General features: G+C 52.5%; 1 protein-coding gene across 2 annotated transcripts in view; it reads right to left on the bottom strand.

Moving 5' to 3' along the window:
* Window positions 1-14,767, bottom strand: part of MCC (MCC regulator of WNT signaling pathway) — a 396,253-nt gene that overhangs the window by 19,411 nt on the left and 362,075 nt on the right. For both annotated transcript variants that reach the window (XM_035015375.1, XM_035015386.1), the window contains 2 exons: window positions 6,249-6,483; window positions 1,562-1,768 (listed from right to left, as the gene is read on the bottom strand). In XM_035015375.1, the coding sequence (XP_034871266.1) occupies window positions 1,562-1,768; window positions 6,249-6,483 (442 nt within the window). The remainder of the gene's footprint in view (window positions 1-1,561; window positions 1,769-6,248; window positions 6,484-14,767) is intronic.

Here is a 14,767-nt window from a genome sequence, read left to right as displayed (position 1 = left end):
CCACAGGCAGCAGGCAGATGGTTTCACGGGGCCTCTCCTAGGCCCAGACGGGTGCACGTCCCCCCCCCATCCCCCACCCCGCTGCCAAGCCTTCGTGATCGCTCACTGTCCCCAGGCCAGCACAGCCGCCTGATTATGGGGGACTGACTTCTCTGCCCGAACCCTCTTCATCGGGCTAGCTGCCACTCTCTACTGGCTCTCAGTTCAGGAAACCTGTCCCAAATCTCCACACCTGGGTTCTCTGTCGGGCCTGTGGCCTCCCATGGCACTAGGAATTGATCCTTGGTCTCAGGTCCCTGTGTTACAATCATCTGTTTGCCCATCAGTGTCTCTCTCTGGATAGAAACTCCTCGAACTGCCTCCAGCACCTCAGCTGGACCAGCCCACATCTATCTCGTGAATGGATGACGTGCAGGCAGCCAGGTCTTGGGAGAGATGGCCCAGCCAGGTCCCAGGGACGTGAACGCCCCTGCTGCCTTCGCTAGGTGACGGGTGGACAGAGTGCAGCTATGGTCCCCTGCGAAACACGCTCCAGTTCTTAGCGGTCTAGGGAGTGACCACTGACCGCCACACCAATCAGCAAGTTGCTTCCTTTCCAGGTGCAAAACTGCCCCAGGGACACCCCTGCATTTGGGCTGTGAGAAGCCACTCCTCAGACTGGGCAAATCAGCGTGCCCTCAGCTCCTGGGCTGGAAACAAACTGCAGCTCGGGGAAGCTAGCATTTATTAGGAACGGAAAGTACAACGCAGAACACAGAATTGCAGTACCCTGGCACGAGGCATGTAATTCTTTAGGGTCTGGAGTATTTTTTTTCCCCAATGCAATATCTGGAATAATTCTGAGATACAGTATGATGGAATGAGCTTGGATTCTAGAGAAAAAAACTTCTGGGCTCATGAGAGTGTGAGTTTGCCAGATGACATCACCTGTCAGCCCACGCTCTGTGACACCCTGTGTGTGAGCCGGGGCCTGCCTTCCTCCTCCTCTGCCTCAGCGGCTTCCTGCTTCCCCCCTCACCGATGGCAGAAATGCCAACAGAAGCTGAGGTGGCAACCCGGCTGAGGGGAGGAGGGCCATTAGTCAAATTCGGGTTAAATCCTGATGCTGCATTTATTAGCCGCGAGACCCCCTCGCTTGTGAGCCTCGTTCCCCTCGTGTAAATGGGGGTACCTACTCCGTCCCCAGCGCTGAGATTCCTAGGAGGCCAACAAATGCAATGATCAGTGCAGATGTGACCAACAGGCCACAGGCTATGGTCACTGTGCCAGGCAGGGGAGCCAAGGAGGCGGCCCGGTGTCAGAGCCCTGGGTGACAGTGCCGATCCCTCCCCGATCAGACTGTGGCACAGGAAAATGCTCCAACTAGTACCTAAAGTGCGATTTTTTTAAAAAGTGGATTTGGTTTCTTTGCTCTCAAAATGTTACCTTCTTTAAGATCTCTGGAAAGGCTTGCAGTTCCCATGCAAATAAGGAAACTAAGGCTGTGGGGCAGGGAGGGGGTGGTGGAGACTAGGTGGGCGGTAAGGCTGGGGCTGGGGGGTGCCCGCAGCCCTGCTCCTACCTTGCCGGGCTTGTCCTTGCCGCCGCTGCTGGTGGAGCTCAGGGACCGCGTGCACTGCTCCTTCTGTTCCTCCACCTCGGACTTCAGGTGCTCGATGTGCACCAGGTAGGCCTGCTCTTGGGCCTCCCGCGTGCTCAGCTTCAGCTCCAGGGCCTTCTTCTCCTTCTCCAGGAGGTAGAGCTGGGCCTTCAGCTCGGCCATCTCCTCCTGCGGAGCACAGAGGGTGCAAGGGATCCACGCTGTGGGAGCAGGCCCGGGCGTGGGAAAGCAGGCCAGTGACGAGGGCGGTGGACTTACCCCTTCACAGCCTGGACAAGATGACCGGGAGGAGACAAGCCAGCTGTCTCCGCCATCTGAAGGACTGATGTGTGGACAAAGCCATTGGCTTTGTCACTCTATGGACCGGGACGGAGATAAATGAAGGGGAGTTACAGGCAAGCAGATTTTGGTTCACTGTAAGAAGAACCTTTCGAACAACTGGAACACACACACCCCCACCACTCCGGGCCCCCGCTCAATGGGCACACCTGTCTCTGTTGGAAACCAGGTTTCTGGCATGCGTCGGCCATGCTCCATCAGTCAAAGAGGTTGTGAAGGAGGGTCGTCCACACAAGGCTGGGTCTGACTAGCTCCCTTCCGATTCCCATTTCCTTCTCCATTTTCCATGGCCCCAACCCACATATTCAATCCTCCCTTGGCACCCCACAGCTGAAGCCTTCTCATCTTTTGCCATCAGAAGCAGGATTCTGAAGGTTCTGGCAACACTGCACACTGAGCTAATGGGGCCAGTCACACCCAGAACAAACATAAACGCAAGCTTAAAAGAAGGAGAGATGAATCCATGGGTGCCAGAAATGAAAAGAACTCTGCCCAAGAAGAAAGGGAAGGTGGCCATGATACAGGCCAACAGAGGTTTCAGACCAATATGGAGGCCCCAGGACCTGGGCTTCTGGCACCTGTGCTGAGGGCAGGGCAGAGAGCTGGAACAGAGACCCCCTACATGAGCCAGGACTCTCAAAGTACTGCCTAGAGGGGCGCCTGAGTGGCTCAGTTGGTTAAGCGTCTGCCTTGGGCTCAGGTCATGATCCCAGGGTCCTGGGATCGAGTCCCATGTCGGGCTCCCCGCTCAGCGAGGAACCTGCTTCTCCCTCTGTCTCCTGGCTTGTGCTCTCACTCTCTCTGTCAAATAAATAAATAAAATATTAAAAAAAAAAAAAAAGTACTGCCTAGAGTAAAAGACTAGAAGATTTCCTTTTTGGAGATGTGGTGAGGAAACTTATCCCTCAGGGTCTGGGTGGGAAAAGTGAAAGCCTCTTTTGAGGAATCAGAGCCACATACTTGTCATATGTAGATGTGAAACAGGAATCCAAGCCAAGAATGTAACAGAAACTAGCCCTAAACCTCTGAAGCCCACGGGTCCCAACAGATCCATGCACAGAACCACTCTGTAGGGACATCTACAACCCAGGACCCACAAGACTCCGTAGAATACACAATCCCCACCGAAGATGAGCTGGTATGCACACCCTCCCCTCAACCCACACAAAGAGAAAATGGAAAACAAATCATGTGAGACAGAATCAGCACTTACGAGAACCAGAGATAACAGGTGAAACACTAGAAAATAAATATTTAAAATGAAGAGAGGAAGAAGGGTCCTAATGGAAGGATAGGATATTCAAAAAAGAAGAGTGGCTTTAAAAAGGAACCAAGAAATGAAAAGGTGTTTACTAAAGATCATGTACAAGAAGGGAAAAACCCAGAAAACTTGAGTTTCTCAGCAACTGTATCCTAGAATGAAATGGTGAAATCCAATATAACCTGCTCCTTGTGGTTTTGGAATGGGCGCGCACATCCCCGTGAGCACACTGTGTAGGGAAGGGAGAGGACTCTGATGTTTTTTGTGTTTTGTTTCTTTTTTTAAAGATTTTATTTATTTATTGAATGAGAGAGAGAAAGCATGAGAGGGAGGAGGGTCAGAGGGAGAAGCAGACTCCCTGCCGAGCAGGGAGCCCGATGCGGGACTCGATCCAGGGACTCCAGGATCATGACCTGAGCCAAAGGCAGTCGCCTAACCAACTGAGCCACCCAGGCACCCAGGACTCTGATGTTTATCCTTCAGAAACCTCACAGGAAGGAACCGAAGCCAGAACACCAGCAATGGCTGCCTCTGGCTCATATTATGGGTTATTTCTCTCCCAGCTTTTTGTAATTTCTGTTCTTTTATTTTTTTAATTTTATTTATTTTGAGAGAGACAGAGAGAGAGAGGAGAAGGAGGAGGAGGAGGGGAGAGGGAGAGAGAGAATCTTAAGCAGCCTCCATGCCCAGCACAGAGCCCGATGCAGGGCTTGATCTCACAACCCTGAGATGATCATGACCCGAGCCAAAATCAAAAGTTGGAAGCTTAACGGACTGACCCACCCGGATGCCCCATTTCTGCTCTTTTAGACAATTTCTATGATATATACACATTTTATTTTCAATAGCAAAGGGAATATTTTATTACACCAAAAATGTCTTTCCTGGCCAGAGTAACCCAGAATTTATCACACATGCTGGCTTGACTATAAAAAGGAAATCCTTAGTCTTTGGCCAAATGAAACATGATGATGGTACACATAACGAAAGGGCAGCCTCCCAGCTCATGCTGCAGGGCGCAAAGGCCCACAAACAGGTCTCCTGACTGGGGAAAAAAGGCACTGTGATGATGGACCCAATGCCTGGCTCATGGGCCATGAGAGGAGAAATCAGCCAAGGCTGCGTGAGGATTCCCCAGAGGGGACAGAAGTCAGGGTCAGAGCTGGGTGAGTGGGACATGATAAAACAGCTTGGAAGCAAAGGGCTGATTCCTAATCTGCTGTCACTGCCCAAAGTCTTCCCAGGATTCAGCCAGACTCAAGATTGAGCAGTCGCCAAGGACAGGGACACATTGACCAAGTGACCCGAGCGTGTTGGATTGACCATGATGGCGGCTCCTCTTTCCAGAGGTGAGTTAAGGAGAGGGGGGCCTGCTCTCTTGCAGGGACAGTGCTGGTTCCAACAGGAGACACCACTTATGAGCTATTGATTCAGCACTTCCTCGACCACCCGGCTCAACGGACCTGCCTCTGGTTCCTAAGCTGGCTTCTGTCCCTGAGAGCCTCTCCTGTCTCAACACCTAGGGTCTAGAGACACTGCAGAATCCAAGGCTGTGCAAATCAGGCCTTTGTGCACAGGAGAGTGGAGTTTGGAGAGCAGGCTTGGGGACATGACTCCCAGCTCCTACTCCCTATGTTAGGGGGCCCGGACCTGCAGGAACAGGCCTTACAAGTGCCCACCTCTGCCCAAGGCCTGCTAAGAGCTGGTCACAGCCCTGCAGGACCATGCTCCTGGCGAGTGGTTACTCTGTTTCCACTCCAGCTGGGTGCACACAATCCAACATACTCTGGCCTGAACTTGCTGGGTTCTCGCAGACCCCACAGGTAAGGACAGTCCTCCAAGCCTGCCTTCACTTCCAACACCAGCCACGAGTACTGGCGGCGGGGGGGGGGGGGCCCCAGGCCACTTGCACTTCTCACTAACTCAGGGGCATGCACAACCCACTCGGATCAACGACTCCCTCAGCTCAGGAGTGCACTGTACTTAGGATTAGGGTTTTATCACAGGGAGTGCACACGGGGGTCCCTGGAAGAGCGCTGCATGCAGATCTTTCCTGAGCCTTGGTGCCCAGGGAACTTACTGGGGTTTCATGACTGGGCATGGTGGAGAAAATCACTGGCCACACAGGGAACTCAATCTGTAGCCCTCCTCCCCTCCCTGGAAGTCAAGGGCCTCAAAGTCCGACCCTATAATCACAGGCTCCATTCTTCCAGGGACAGCCCCAGTGCTGGTTTCAGCCCCCCCAACCAGGAGTGGCCTCATTAGCATAACAAAGCTCAGGAAATTCCAAGGGTCTGGGGAGCTCTCAGCGGGAGCTGGGAACCCAGAGCAGGTATTGCTGTCTTCTGAGAAAGCACTCGGCAGGGGAAGGCCCCGTGCTTGGCGCCCCTGGCCAGAGCCGTGCAAAGTGCGTCCTGCGGAAGGGACGGCAGTGTAACCACTCCCCGATGACGGGCACTACCTGTCCAAGAAAGCTCCCCCCTCCCCAAGTTTCCAGATGCCACCAGAGAATTCAGCCCGCCGGCCGGTGAGCACAAAATCTCATCAGGAAACACGGATGTGAAAGGGCACTGGCCAACTTCCCTGGAGGGTGTCAGGACCCCCACGGCAGGGAAAAGGGCGTCAGGACACCGGGGCTCCGGTCCCAGTGCTGCACCTGTCCGCGCCCCGTCCTCCCCTACTCCCCATTAACATCAGCATCCACCCCAGAAGCACTTTAAGCTCCTAGAGAGGAGAGGTCCTTTTCCGGGGACAGGGGCTGCTCCCGCCTCTAGGGATCTGATCTGGCTTCTCATGGAGAATGAGGTGTTCCAGAGCGGAGCTGAGACACCCCTCTGGGGTCATGCCCAGCCCCAGGGACCCCGGACACACTGAAACTAGTCCTGCCTACAAATGAGGCTCTGGCTGTCCTCCAGCAGGTGACTGAACCCAGACGGGGTCGACTGGTCATCATCGCTGACCTGCTGTCAGAGGGCCTTCTCCCGTCTCCCGGTGAGGACACGGCAGCGCACGGGCCCCGGGCTGCGTCGGGCCCCATCCCCACGCTACCTTCATGGCCATCAGCTCCTGCATCAGCACGGCGTTTTCCAGATCCAGCCGCTGGCTGTCCCCGCGGGGCTTCACGTCGTAGCTGAGCGGGTCGATGTGGATGCTCTCCAGCTCCAGCATGGTCAACTTGACTGCCGCCCTGTCATTCCGGAGCTGCTGGATGTAATCCTTCAGCCGCTGCTCGTCTTCTTTGGTGAACTCCGTGTCACAGCTGCTGGCTGTGGAGCTAGTTGTGCTGAGGAGACAGAGAAACCCTCTCGCGGTCCCAGCCACTGTGAGCGGGTCCTGTCCCTGACTCCTTCCCACACCCCGTCTCTCCAACAGCGGCCCACGGGAATCCCCCCCCCCCCCCCCCCCCCCCCCCCGCCAAAAGAGAAAGGCATTCTTCCTGCCATGGGGCACTGATACCACCTTCGAGGAGAGAAATCAGTCTGAAGAATAACAGAAATACTTATTACCTCCTTTAACACAACATGTGGACCCTAAAAATGAATTCTAAGGAAATAATCCCACAGAGGCAACAAGATACAAAGACGTTTTGTGGCACAGAGGGTGTAGTTAATTATGGTACATTCCAAAAGGGGGGAAGTTATATGGACATCACAGTAGTAATTTACGACACAGTGGAACTATTTTAAGTGGAGAAATAGGACAAAAGTAGTATTTGATTAAAAAATAGGCTACATGTGGGCCAGACTTACAAAAAGGGATATGTTAAGGAACAAAGTTGGAGAACGAAACACCTATGGTGTGATGTACTGATACGTGTGTGTACGTGAACCTATTCGCTTGTGCAAACACACGTCCCCTCGGGGCAGGAGCTGGAGGGTGTGGTGGAAGAGGGGGAGGGGGTACCATGCAATAAGCCCCCCCACGTGTACTGCTACTGTGACAACCTCGAAAGCAGGACACCCCCCCACCCCGCCCCCCGCCATTCCTCCTGCGTCACGGCTGAGCATACTGTCCACCAGAGGGACTCAGGTCTGCCCATGGGGCCCTGGGAGGCCCGTGCTGAATGGTGACAACTGCCACACCTGAGGAGCACTTAGGATGAACCCTGAGAACTGGCGGTCCCTGAAGGTTTCTGTATTACCCAGGCCACCATGCAAGGGTGAGCACCGCAGGAAAACTTGAGGCTCCGGCTCTTAAGAGGGCGCTGACTTTTTCCAGCAGTGGGCAGGCTGCCCCCACTGGCTCAGAATGAGGCCCACTGCACCCTGTCAGTCCTCAAGCAGTTGAGGCTGGTGTGGATCTAGTTTCTCTGGACCTACACTGGACCCACCAACACTTGACATAGCCCTCAAGGCTCCGGCCTTGGAAAGATGGCACAAAAACAAGCAAGGGCCCATTGAACTCTCATCAAAACAGGCCAGGTTGGCATTATCATCTCATTACAGATTTGGTGACGGAGGCTCAGAGACATTAGGCGGCTTGCCGGGTCATGAGGCTGGACACTGGTACACCTGGACTTGGGCCACTGTCTTCTCATTCCTCAGCCCCACCCTCCCAAGACTCCCATTGCTAGAAGCTGGGCCAGGAGCAACGAGTGGTCTCCACAGGCTGCTGGCTGCTGGAGGCCCAGGCCTGCCCTCCTCACCTCACCCTGGAACAGGCGTAACAGGCCCGGGACCCCAACTCAGCAGATGCAATTGCCCCATAACCTAGGTGTGACCAAGGACCATTCCACTCTTGCGTGTGATGCATTACCTAGAAGACAGGGCTTCTGTGGACACAAGGGTGAGGAGAGGGGGTGAGCTGGAGCTCCACCACTCAGCTGACCGTGCACCGGAAGAAGACATCCCAGGGCTTGGGTGATCTTCGAGTCAGAGAAGTCCCACTAGCACTGCAAGTTCCTGAGCACCACAGACTCTTTGGGGCTGCTCTCCCACCCCACCCTCTTCACCCCATCAGGACAGGCAGGATGTATCTTGCAAGGGAAGGGAGCAAGATCAGCCTGGCCAACATACATCATCTCCTTTCAGGTTCTGACTGTTCATTTCATGTGGCAACGGGGGCTGGGCTACAGTGCCTAGGTGCTCGGTCAAACACCCACCTAGATGTCATTGTGAAGGTATTTTTTTTAAAGCTGTAATTAACATTTATTTATTTAAGAGAGCATGAGTGAGTGAGTGTTGGGGGAGGGACAGAGGGAGAGGGAGAGAGAATCTCCAGCAGTCTCCCTGCTGAGCAAGAAGCCTGACACAGGGCTTGATCCCAGGACCCTGAGATCATGACCTGAGCCAAAATCAAGAGTCGGATGCTCAAGCGACTGAGCCACCAAGGTGCCCTGAGATGTGATTAACACTTAAATCAGATGCTGAGTAAAGCAGACTACCTTCCATGATGTAAGTGGGTCTCGTCCAATCAGTTGAAAGCCTTAAGAGAAAAGACTGAGGTCCCCCAAGAAAGAAATTCTGCCTCCGGACAGCCTTCAGATTCAAGACTGCTACATCAAGCCTTCCTTGGGTCTCCAGCCAGTGTGCCTGCCCTACAGATTTAGGACTTGCCAGTCCCCATAACTGTATGAGCCAATTCCTTAAAATTAGTCACTCTTTTCCTATATATACATACCACCACCTCTACCCCTGTTGGTCCTGTTTCTCTGGAGAACCCTAATACAGAGGTGCTACCTTGATCTGTAACCCAAGCATCTTTGCCACTTGGTAGATTTACAGGTAGCATGACTCAACCTCCCTGGGCCTACTTTCTCATCTGTAAAGTTGAAATGTAGTGTTTAGAACAGTGCCTAGCACGCAATAAGCACTCAATTAATGTAGTTATCATTCAATTAAGTGATACTGGAGGGCCACTATGAGGTACTCTTCCAGGCCCTAGAAAAATCTCTGCTCTCATGGAACTCATTCTAATAGGGGAGACAAACAAATAAAATACACAGTATATCAGACAGTGAGAAGTACAGCAGAGAAAAATGAAGCAGTTATGGGGAGCACAAAGAGAAGATGGGATTATTTTGTGCAACAGAGTTGTAGGGAGGGCCTGCATGAAAAGTTTCATAAAGTAGACATAAGGATAAAGTAGACCCACAGGATATGAGAAAGGGAGCTGTGTGGATATTTGGAGGAAGAGTGATCCAGGCAGAGGACACAGCAAATGCAAAGGCCCTGAGGCAGTAAGCGTGGCCAGCACGAATGAGACTGTGGCTGAGTTAGAGTCAGTTGAGGGAGAGGGGAGAGGTGGGGGGGGGGGGGGGGCAGGGAGCCAGGTCATGTCAGGTTTTATAAGGGTTGTGTCTTTTTCTCTAGAATTAGAATGGAAGCCACTGGAGGGTTTGTAACAGGGGTGATGTGATCTGCCTTACATCTTGATAGGCTCCCTCTGGCTACTGGGCTGAGGAGATGCAGGGAGGCAAGGGCAGAGGTAGGGAGACCCATTCTGGGCTATCGCGACAATCCCGGGAAGAGATGGTGGAAGCTGGGAGTGCAGGAAGGAGGATACAGTTATGATGATCAATCACCATCCCCATGTTTTCTCAGGCTGCATTTTAAAAAGGACGAGAAGGGAGAAGCAGCAACACCCTCTGGTTGGAATACTTGAGGTGCCAATTTCATAAAGAAACGAAGCAGCTCAGGTGAAGCGAACAAGCTAACAGTAGCCCCAGCAGAGGGCGCTGGGGAGGCCGGTGGGACTTCTGAACTCGGGGGACTTCTCTGGAACAAGGTCCCTCCCTCAGCATCTCTGTGCTCTGCAGTAAAGCACTGCCCTCCCCCAGCCGAGGGGTGGGAGGGCGGTGGGGGCGGTAGGCACGCCTGGAACAAAACCATTCAAGTAGGACTCAGCGCTCACCTCCGTGGACCGTCAACATGGACATGGAGGGACAGATGTCTCAATGTCCCACAGACAAATGAGCAAGACGAAAGCCAACCGCAGCGTGGCATTCGCTGGCACAGCATGCCACAGGGCTGAGAATGGGGCTGCGCTCGCAGGAGCGCGTGTCCCACCGCGTGGCGCGGGGCAGCACCAACACCTCTCTTCCAGTGAGCCGGGAGGGGGCTTCAGGTATGAAATCCTTTCCGGGGGAGCTGGGGCTCCAGACCCGAGGCTCACTTTACAATTCCCGTCCTTCCTTACGTTGAAAATTATTTTGAAAAATTTTAAACGTATAGAAAAACACAGAGATGAACCAATACCCACGTACCTACCACCCAGATGAGTTTTATATTTTCTTTGGACTACTTTTTTTTTTTTTTTTAAAGAAATAGAACACTTTCAAAGTACCCTTTGTTCTCTTTCACTTAAATTTCAAAATTCGAAGAGCACTAGAAGCTAGAGTTCTGTAATTATTCTGCAGGCACTAAAATGATACTATTTGGGCAGACTTCCATTTAGCAGGACTGGTATACCCCAGTGGCTGTCAGAGAGTCGTTGCTGGGCTAGTTGTAGCAGCACCGCCTGGGAACTTGTGAAGAATGCACATTCCCAGGCCCACTCCCAAGACCTCTAGAATGGGGGACTCTGGGAGTGGGGCCCAGCAATCTGCATTTTAATGTACCCTCCCCATCATTCTGAGGCACAGCCAGGTTTGAGAACAACTGGTCTACCCCATAAGACAGGTGGGCATTTGCATGGTAGGTAGCCTGTGGGGTAACGGGATTCCTCCCCCTCCCCAAATTCTCTAGGGAGAGGCCATACACTCTTGGGCTGATCTGGCAAGTGCCAGTGATTATGAGCACACCTCTAACACCAGACAGACCTGAGTAAATGTTCTTCCTCTGCCACTGCCTAGCTTTATGGTCCAGAGTAAATGACCCAACGTTCCCAGGCTGCAGTAAAGTGGGAATCCGAATAATTCCCCTCTCACCAGGCTGTTGGAAGGGAGACGATGGGTCCCGAAGTGGGCAGGGCCGGCTAGTGCAGCACTCGTTCTGGGGGAGTTGGAGAAACACGTGTGCCCTTCCCAGCACCTCCCTGCACAGTCTCAGGAGCTCCCTCTAGGTATGACAACCACCTAGCAGGTCATGCAGAATACCCGGGCTGAGGGAGAAGCAATACAGCAAGTGCTCAACGGGACTAGAGAAACCACCTATAATGTTCTAGGAAACACCAACACAGGTGGGCAGAGGCTGACAGGCTTTGGGGTGTCCTAGACCCCTGAAGGTCTGAGCCCTGATACCTGGCCAGGGGTGGGGGGAGGCCTTTATCTCACTGTCTCTACCATGGGTATAGTTTTCAAAAAAGAAAAAAGATGTTGCTCCCCAGATGGACCCTTGTGGGACGCTCAGCACTCTAAAATGCTCTTACCAGGGCGAAGTTTGATTTCCAGCTACGCACTGCATCCCCCGAAGCCCCTGTGGCTTCCCTCCCTCCCTTCTGGGAAGCCGGCGGGGAGCGGATCAGGGAGGTTAATTACAATTCTGCTTTGTGCCTTAATGTTCCACTGTGGAATAGGATTGTGACGGTGTGAAAGGCAGGGAAGCCTCTGGCCTCTCCTCTGCCTCCTGCAGCCGACAAAGGCGCTGCCGGTCTCCCGAGGGCCTGCCACTGGCTGTGGGGCCCGGGGTAGGTCATCCATTAGCTCTCCCAGCTTGGAATGCTGGATGGTCTCAGCTGTCAAGGGGGAATGAATCACTGTCCACCTGGACCGGTTACTCCTCGTCTCCAGGGTGGGAGGCCTGTTCTCTGAGAGCGATTTCGGGGAGGGCTGCAGGTGGAGAGCCCCAGCCCACCCCAGAATGGTGGAACAGCCCGTCTTTGCAGTCAGCTCTGTTTTTTCAGTAAGCTGGGCCAGGTCATGTGGGTTTCTCCTTTCCCGGATGCTCTGCTGGAGCCCCCTCCTGCTGGCTTTGCTCCGCGTCCATGAGGTGCCAGGAATCTTCTGGCACACTGCACGTGGGGTGGCCTGCAGCCAGGGGGGTGGAGGGGGAGTGCTGGCCGCCTGGGACACCGAACCCTTCCACCTGCCCTGGCCACAGCGGCACACGGACTCAGGTTTAGTTAAGCAGCTGTGGGTTTCAAGTATCTGGTCTTCTGTCCCCCTTCTTTGTGTCCCAGCCTCATCCTCAAGACAACTCCCCATCCTGCTTTTCAGAAGAAAAATCCATTTCTCTGCAGCCTCCTCATCTTGTCATGGCAAAAAGCTAGAATGGCATTTCATTTCTTTGCCACAAAAACCAGAGATGGGTTTTCCTCTGAGTTTTTATCAATGTCTTATCTGGCCCCCATTAAGATCTCATTTCCACCAAGGGGCAGCTCATTTTCAGAAGGAAAATGCCATCAGGCTGGCCTTCTGTTTTGCTGAGCATTTTACATTTACTTGAAGGAGGGGGTCAGCCACTCCTAAATGGCCCCATTCCTCCAAGCAGAAGGTGGGTCTTATCATCTGCCTGCATCTTGGAGTGTTGGCTGTGGGTACCTCCTCACCTCGTCTGACAATTGTCACTAAGGACTAAAAACACCTAAACATAATCCTAACCTTTTAGGTCTATATTCTCTCGGATGGTTATCAGAATTCTCTAGGAGGAGAAGTGGAGGTTATATGAAGAAAAATTATCTAACAAAATACAGGGAAAACCTGTTGCCAGATAACTGAAGTCCTCAAAACCTGCCTGGTTCCAGAAAGCTCCCAAGAACTTAGCTGAAAGTCAAAATGAGAAACAGATTCTATTTCCACAGCCATTTTTAAAGGTGTCCTTATAATAGTGTTGGAAATGAGACCTCTCTCAACCAAACATTAACCTTTTCCTCATTCAGTCACTGGTAACATACCAAGATATCAACAATTAGGAGGTAGAAAGCAAAGTATTAAGGGTATTTTTTGTCCAGAGATCAGCCAAATCGAAAAAATCTACACTACCCAGTTTTAGCAAGGGTGTGGAGGAAGAGGAGAATAACTTGATCATGTACGGAGGACTATTTGATATTGGAAACAATCATTTTGGGGCCAGCAAATTCGGTTTCTTTGAGTTTCCCATAGAAATTGCACAAGAGGGACCGGTGTGTGGTCAAGGACGGCAGCTCTAACGGTTAATAGTGAAAAGGTGGGGAGAAACGTCCAGTAAGAGGAAGCTGCTTGAATACACGATGGACTGCCACCCAATGGGAGTGCGCAGCTATGACAGATACGAATGCCACGTGGGAAAGAAAGGGTCAGCCAAGGGTCTTAACAAAGGAAAAAATGGACAGGTAAATCTGTGGAAATATACCCCAAACTGTTTGCAGTGTCCTTTCCAGTGAGGGTCCTCCCAATGGAGAATTTGATATAATGCTTGGATTTTAATTATCTGGTTTGAAAATGATCACTTAATTCTGGGGCGCCTGGGTGGTGCAGTTGGTTAAGCATCTGCCTTCAGCTCAGGTCATGATCGCGGGGTCCTGGGATCGAGCCCCGCGTCGGGCTCCCTGCTCAGTGGGGAGCCTGCTTCTCCCTCTGCCTCTCCCCCTGCTCATGCTCTCTCTCTCTGTCAAATAAATAAATAAAATCTTAAAAAAAAAAGATCATGTAATTCTTCTGAAATCAGGTAGTATTAAAAAAAAAAAAAAAGGCATTGGGAGCCTGGGTGGCTCAGTCGGTTAGGCGACTGCCTTCGGCTCAGGTCATGATCCCAGGGTCCTGGGATCAAGTCCCACATTGGGCTCCCTGCTCTGCAGGGAGCCTGCTTCTCCCTCTCCCCCTCCCCCTGCTGGTGTTCCCTCTCTCGCTGTGTCTCTCTGTGTCAAATAAATAAATAAAATCTTAAAAAAAAAAAAAAAGGCATTTCAGCTCTCTACCTAGTTTTCACAGAGCCTAAAAGATAAATGACAAGGACATTTGAGCAGCAGGCCTGAGCACCATGCTGTCATGTTGGGGAATGTGTCTGAGGTGGACTTTAGAATCTACTAGCGCTTCTAAGCATGAATCCCAAGGACTTTGGATGGACTCTCCCGACACTTGGGAGGAGAAAGCAACTCCCTTCTTCAGAGGGACGTGAAGATTACAGTTACAACAGCCAGATCTGGTCTCTCACTCCCCGAAGCTTGCTGATGGTGGTGGCCCCGGCCTCTCCTAATGGCCGGCCATTCTAATCCCATCCATCCCTTCAAAGGACAGGGTTCCACTGTCATCACCCTCCTTTCTGCTCCAGTGAGCCTTCACCTAAGAAGACGAGCTTAGAAGGTGAAAGGTGGGCATCCTGAGTTCCACTGCCCTTATTCCACTTTGGGGGTGAATGGTCAGCCAGGCGGAACCCGGACACCCGGAAGGTGCCCGGCGGCTCACCTGCGAGGCTGCTACCACCGGACTCCCACGGCTCACCATGATCCCGACCCAACGGTGGGACGGGAGGGATGCAACTCTAGGCTCCACTAGAGCAGACCCGCTGAGGCTTATTCTGTCTGGGCCACATGTCCTTCTGTAGATTTAGATCGATGACTGTGCTTCCATGGAATGAACGGAAATTGTGATGCTGGACAGGAAGGGTGGGCTTGATTAAGGATTCCCTATTCCCACCTCAACAATTTAGTCCACTGGCCTCTCTGTTGTGAGAGGCTGATAAAGCTATCCAGGCCATCAACATTACCTAGTC

This window comes from Mirounga leonina, unplaced genomic scaffold, assembly GCF_011800145.1.
Source record: "Mirounga leonina isolate KUSES-001 unplaced genomic scaffold, KU_Mleo_1.0 Mir_104, whole genome shotgun sequence".
NCBI lineage: Eukaryota > Metazoa > Chordata > Mammalia > Carnivora > Phocidae > Mirounga > Mirounga leonina.
Note: the sequence above shows the minus strand (reverse complement) of the source record. Positions and strands in the feature narration are given on the sequence as shown.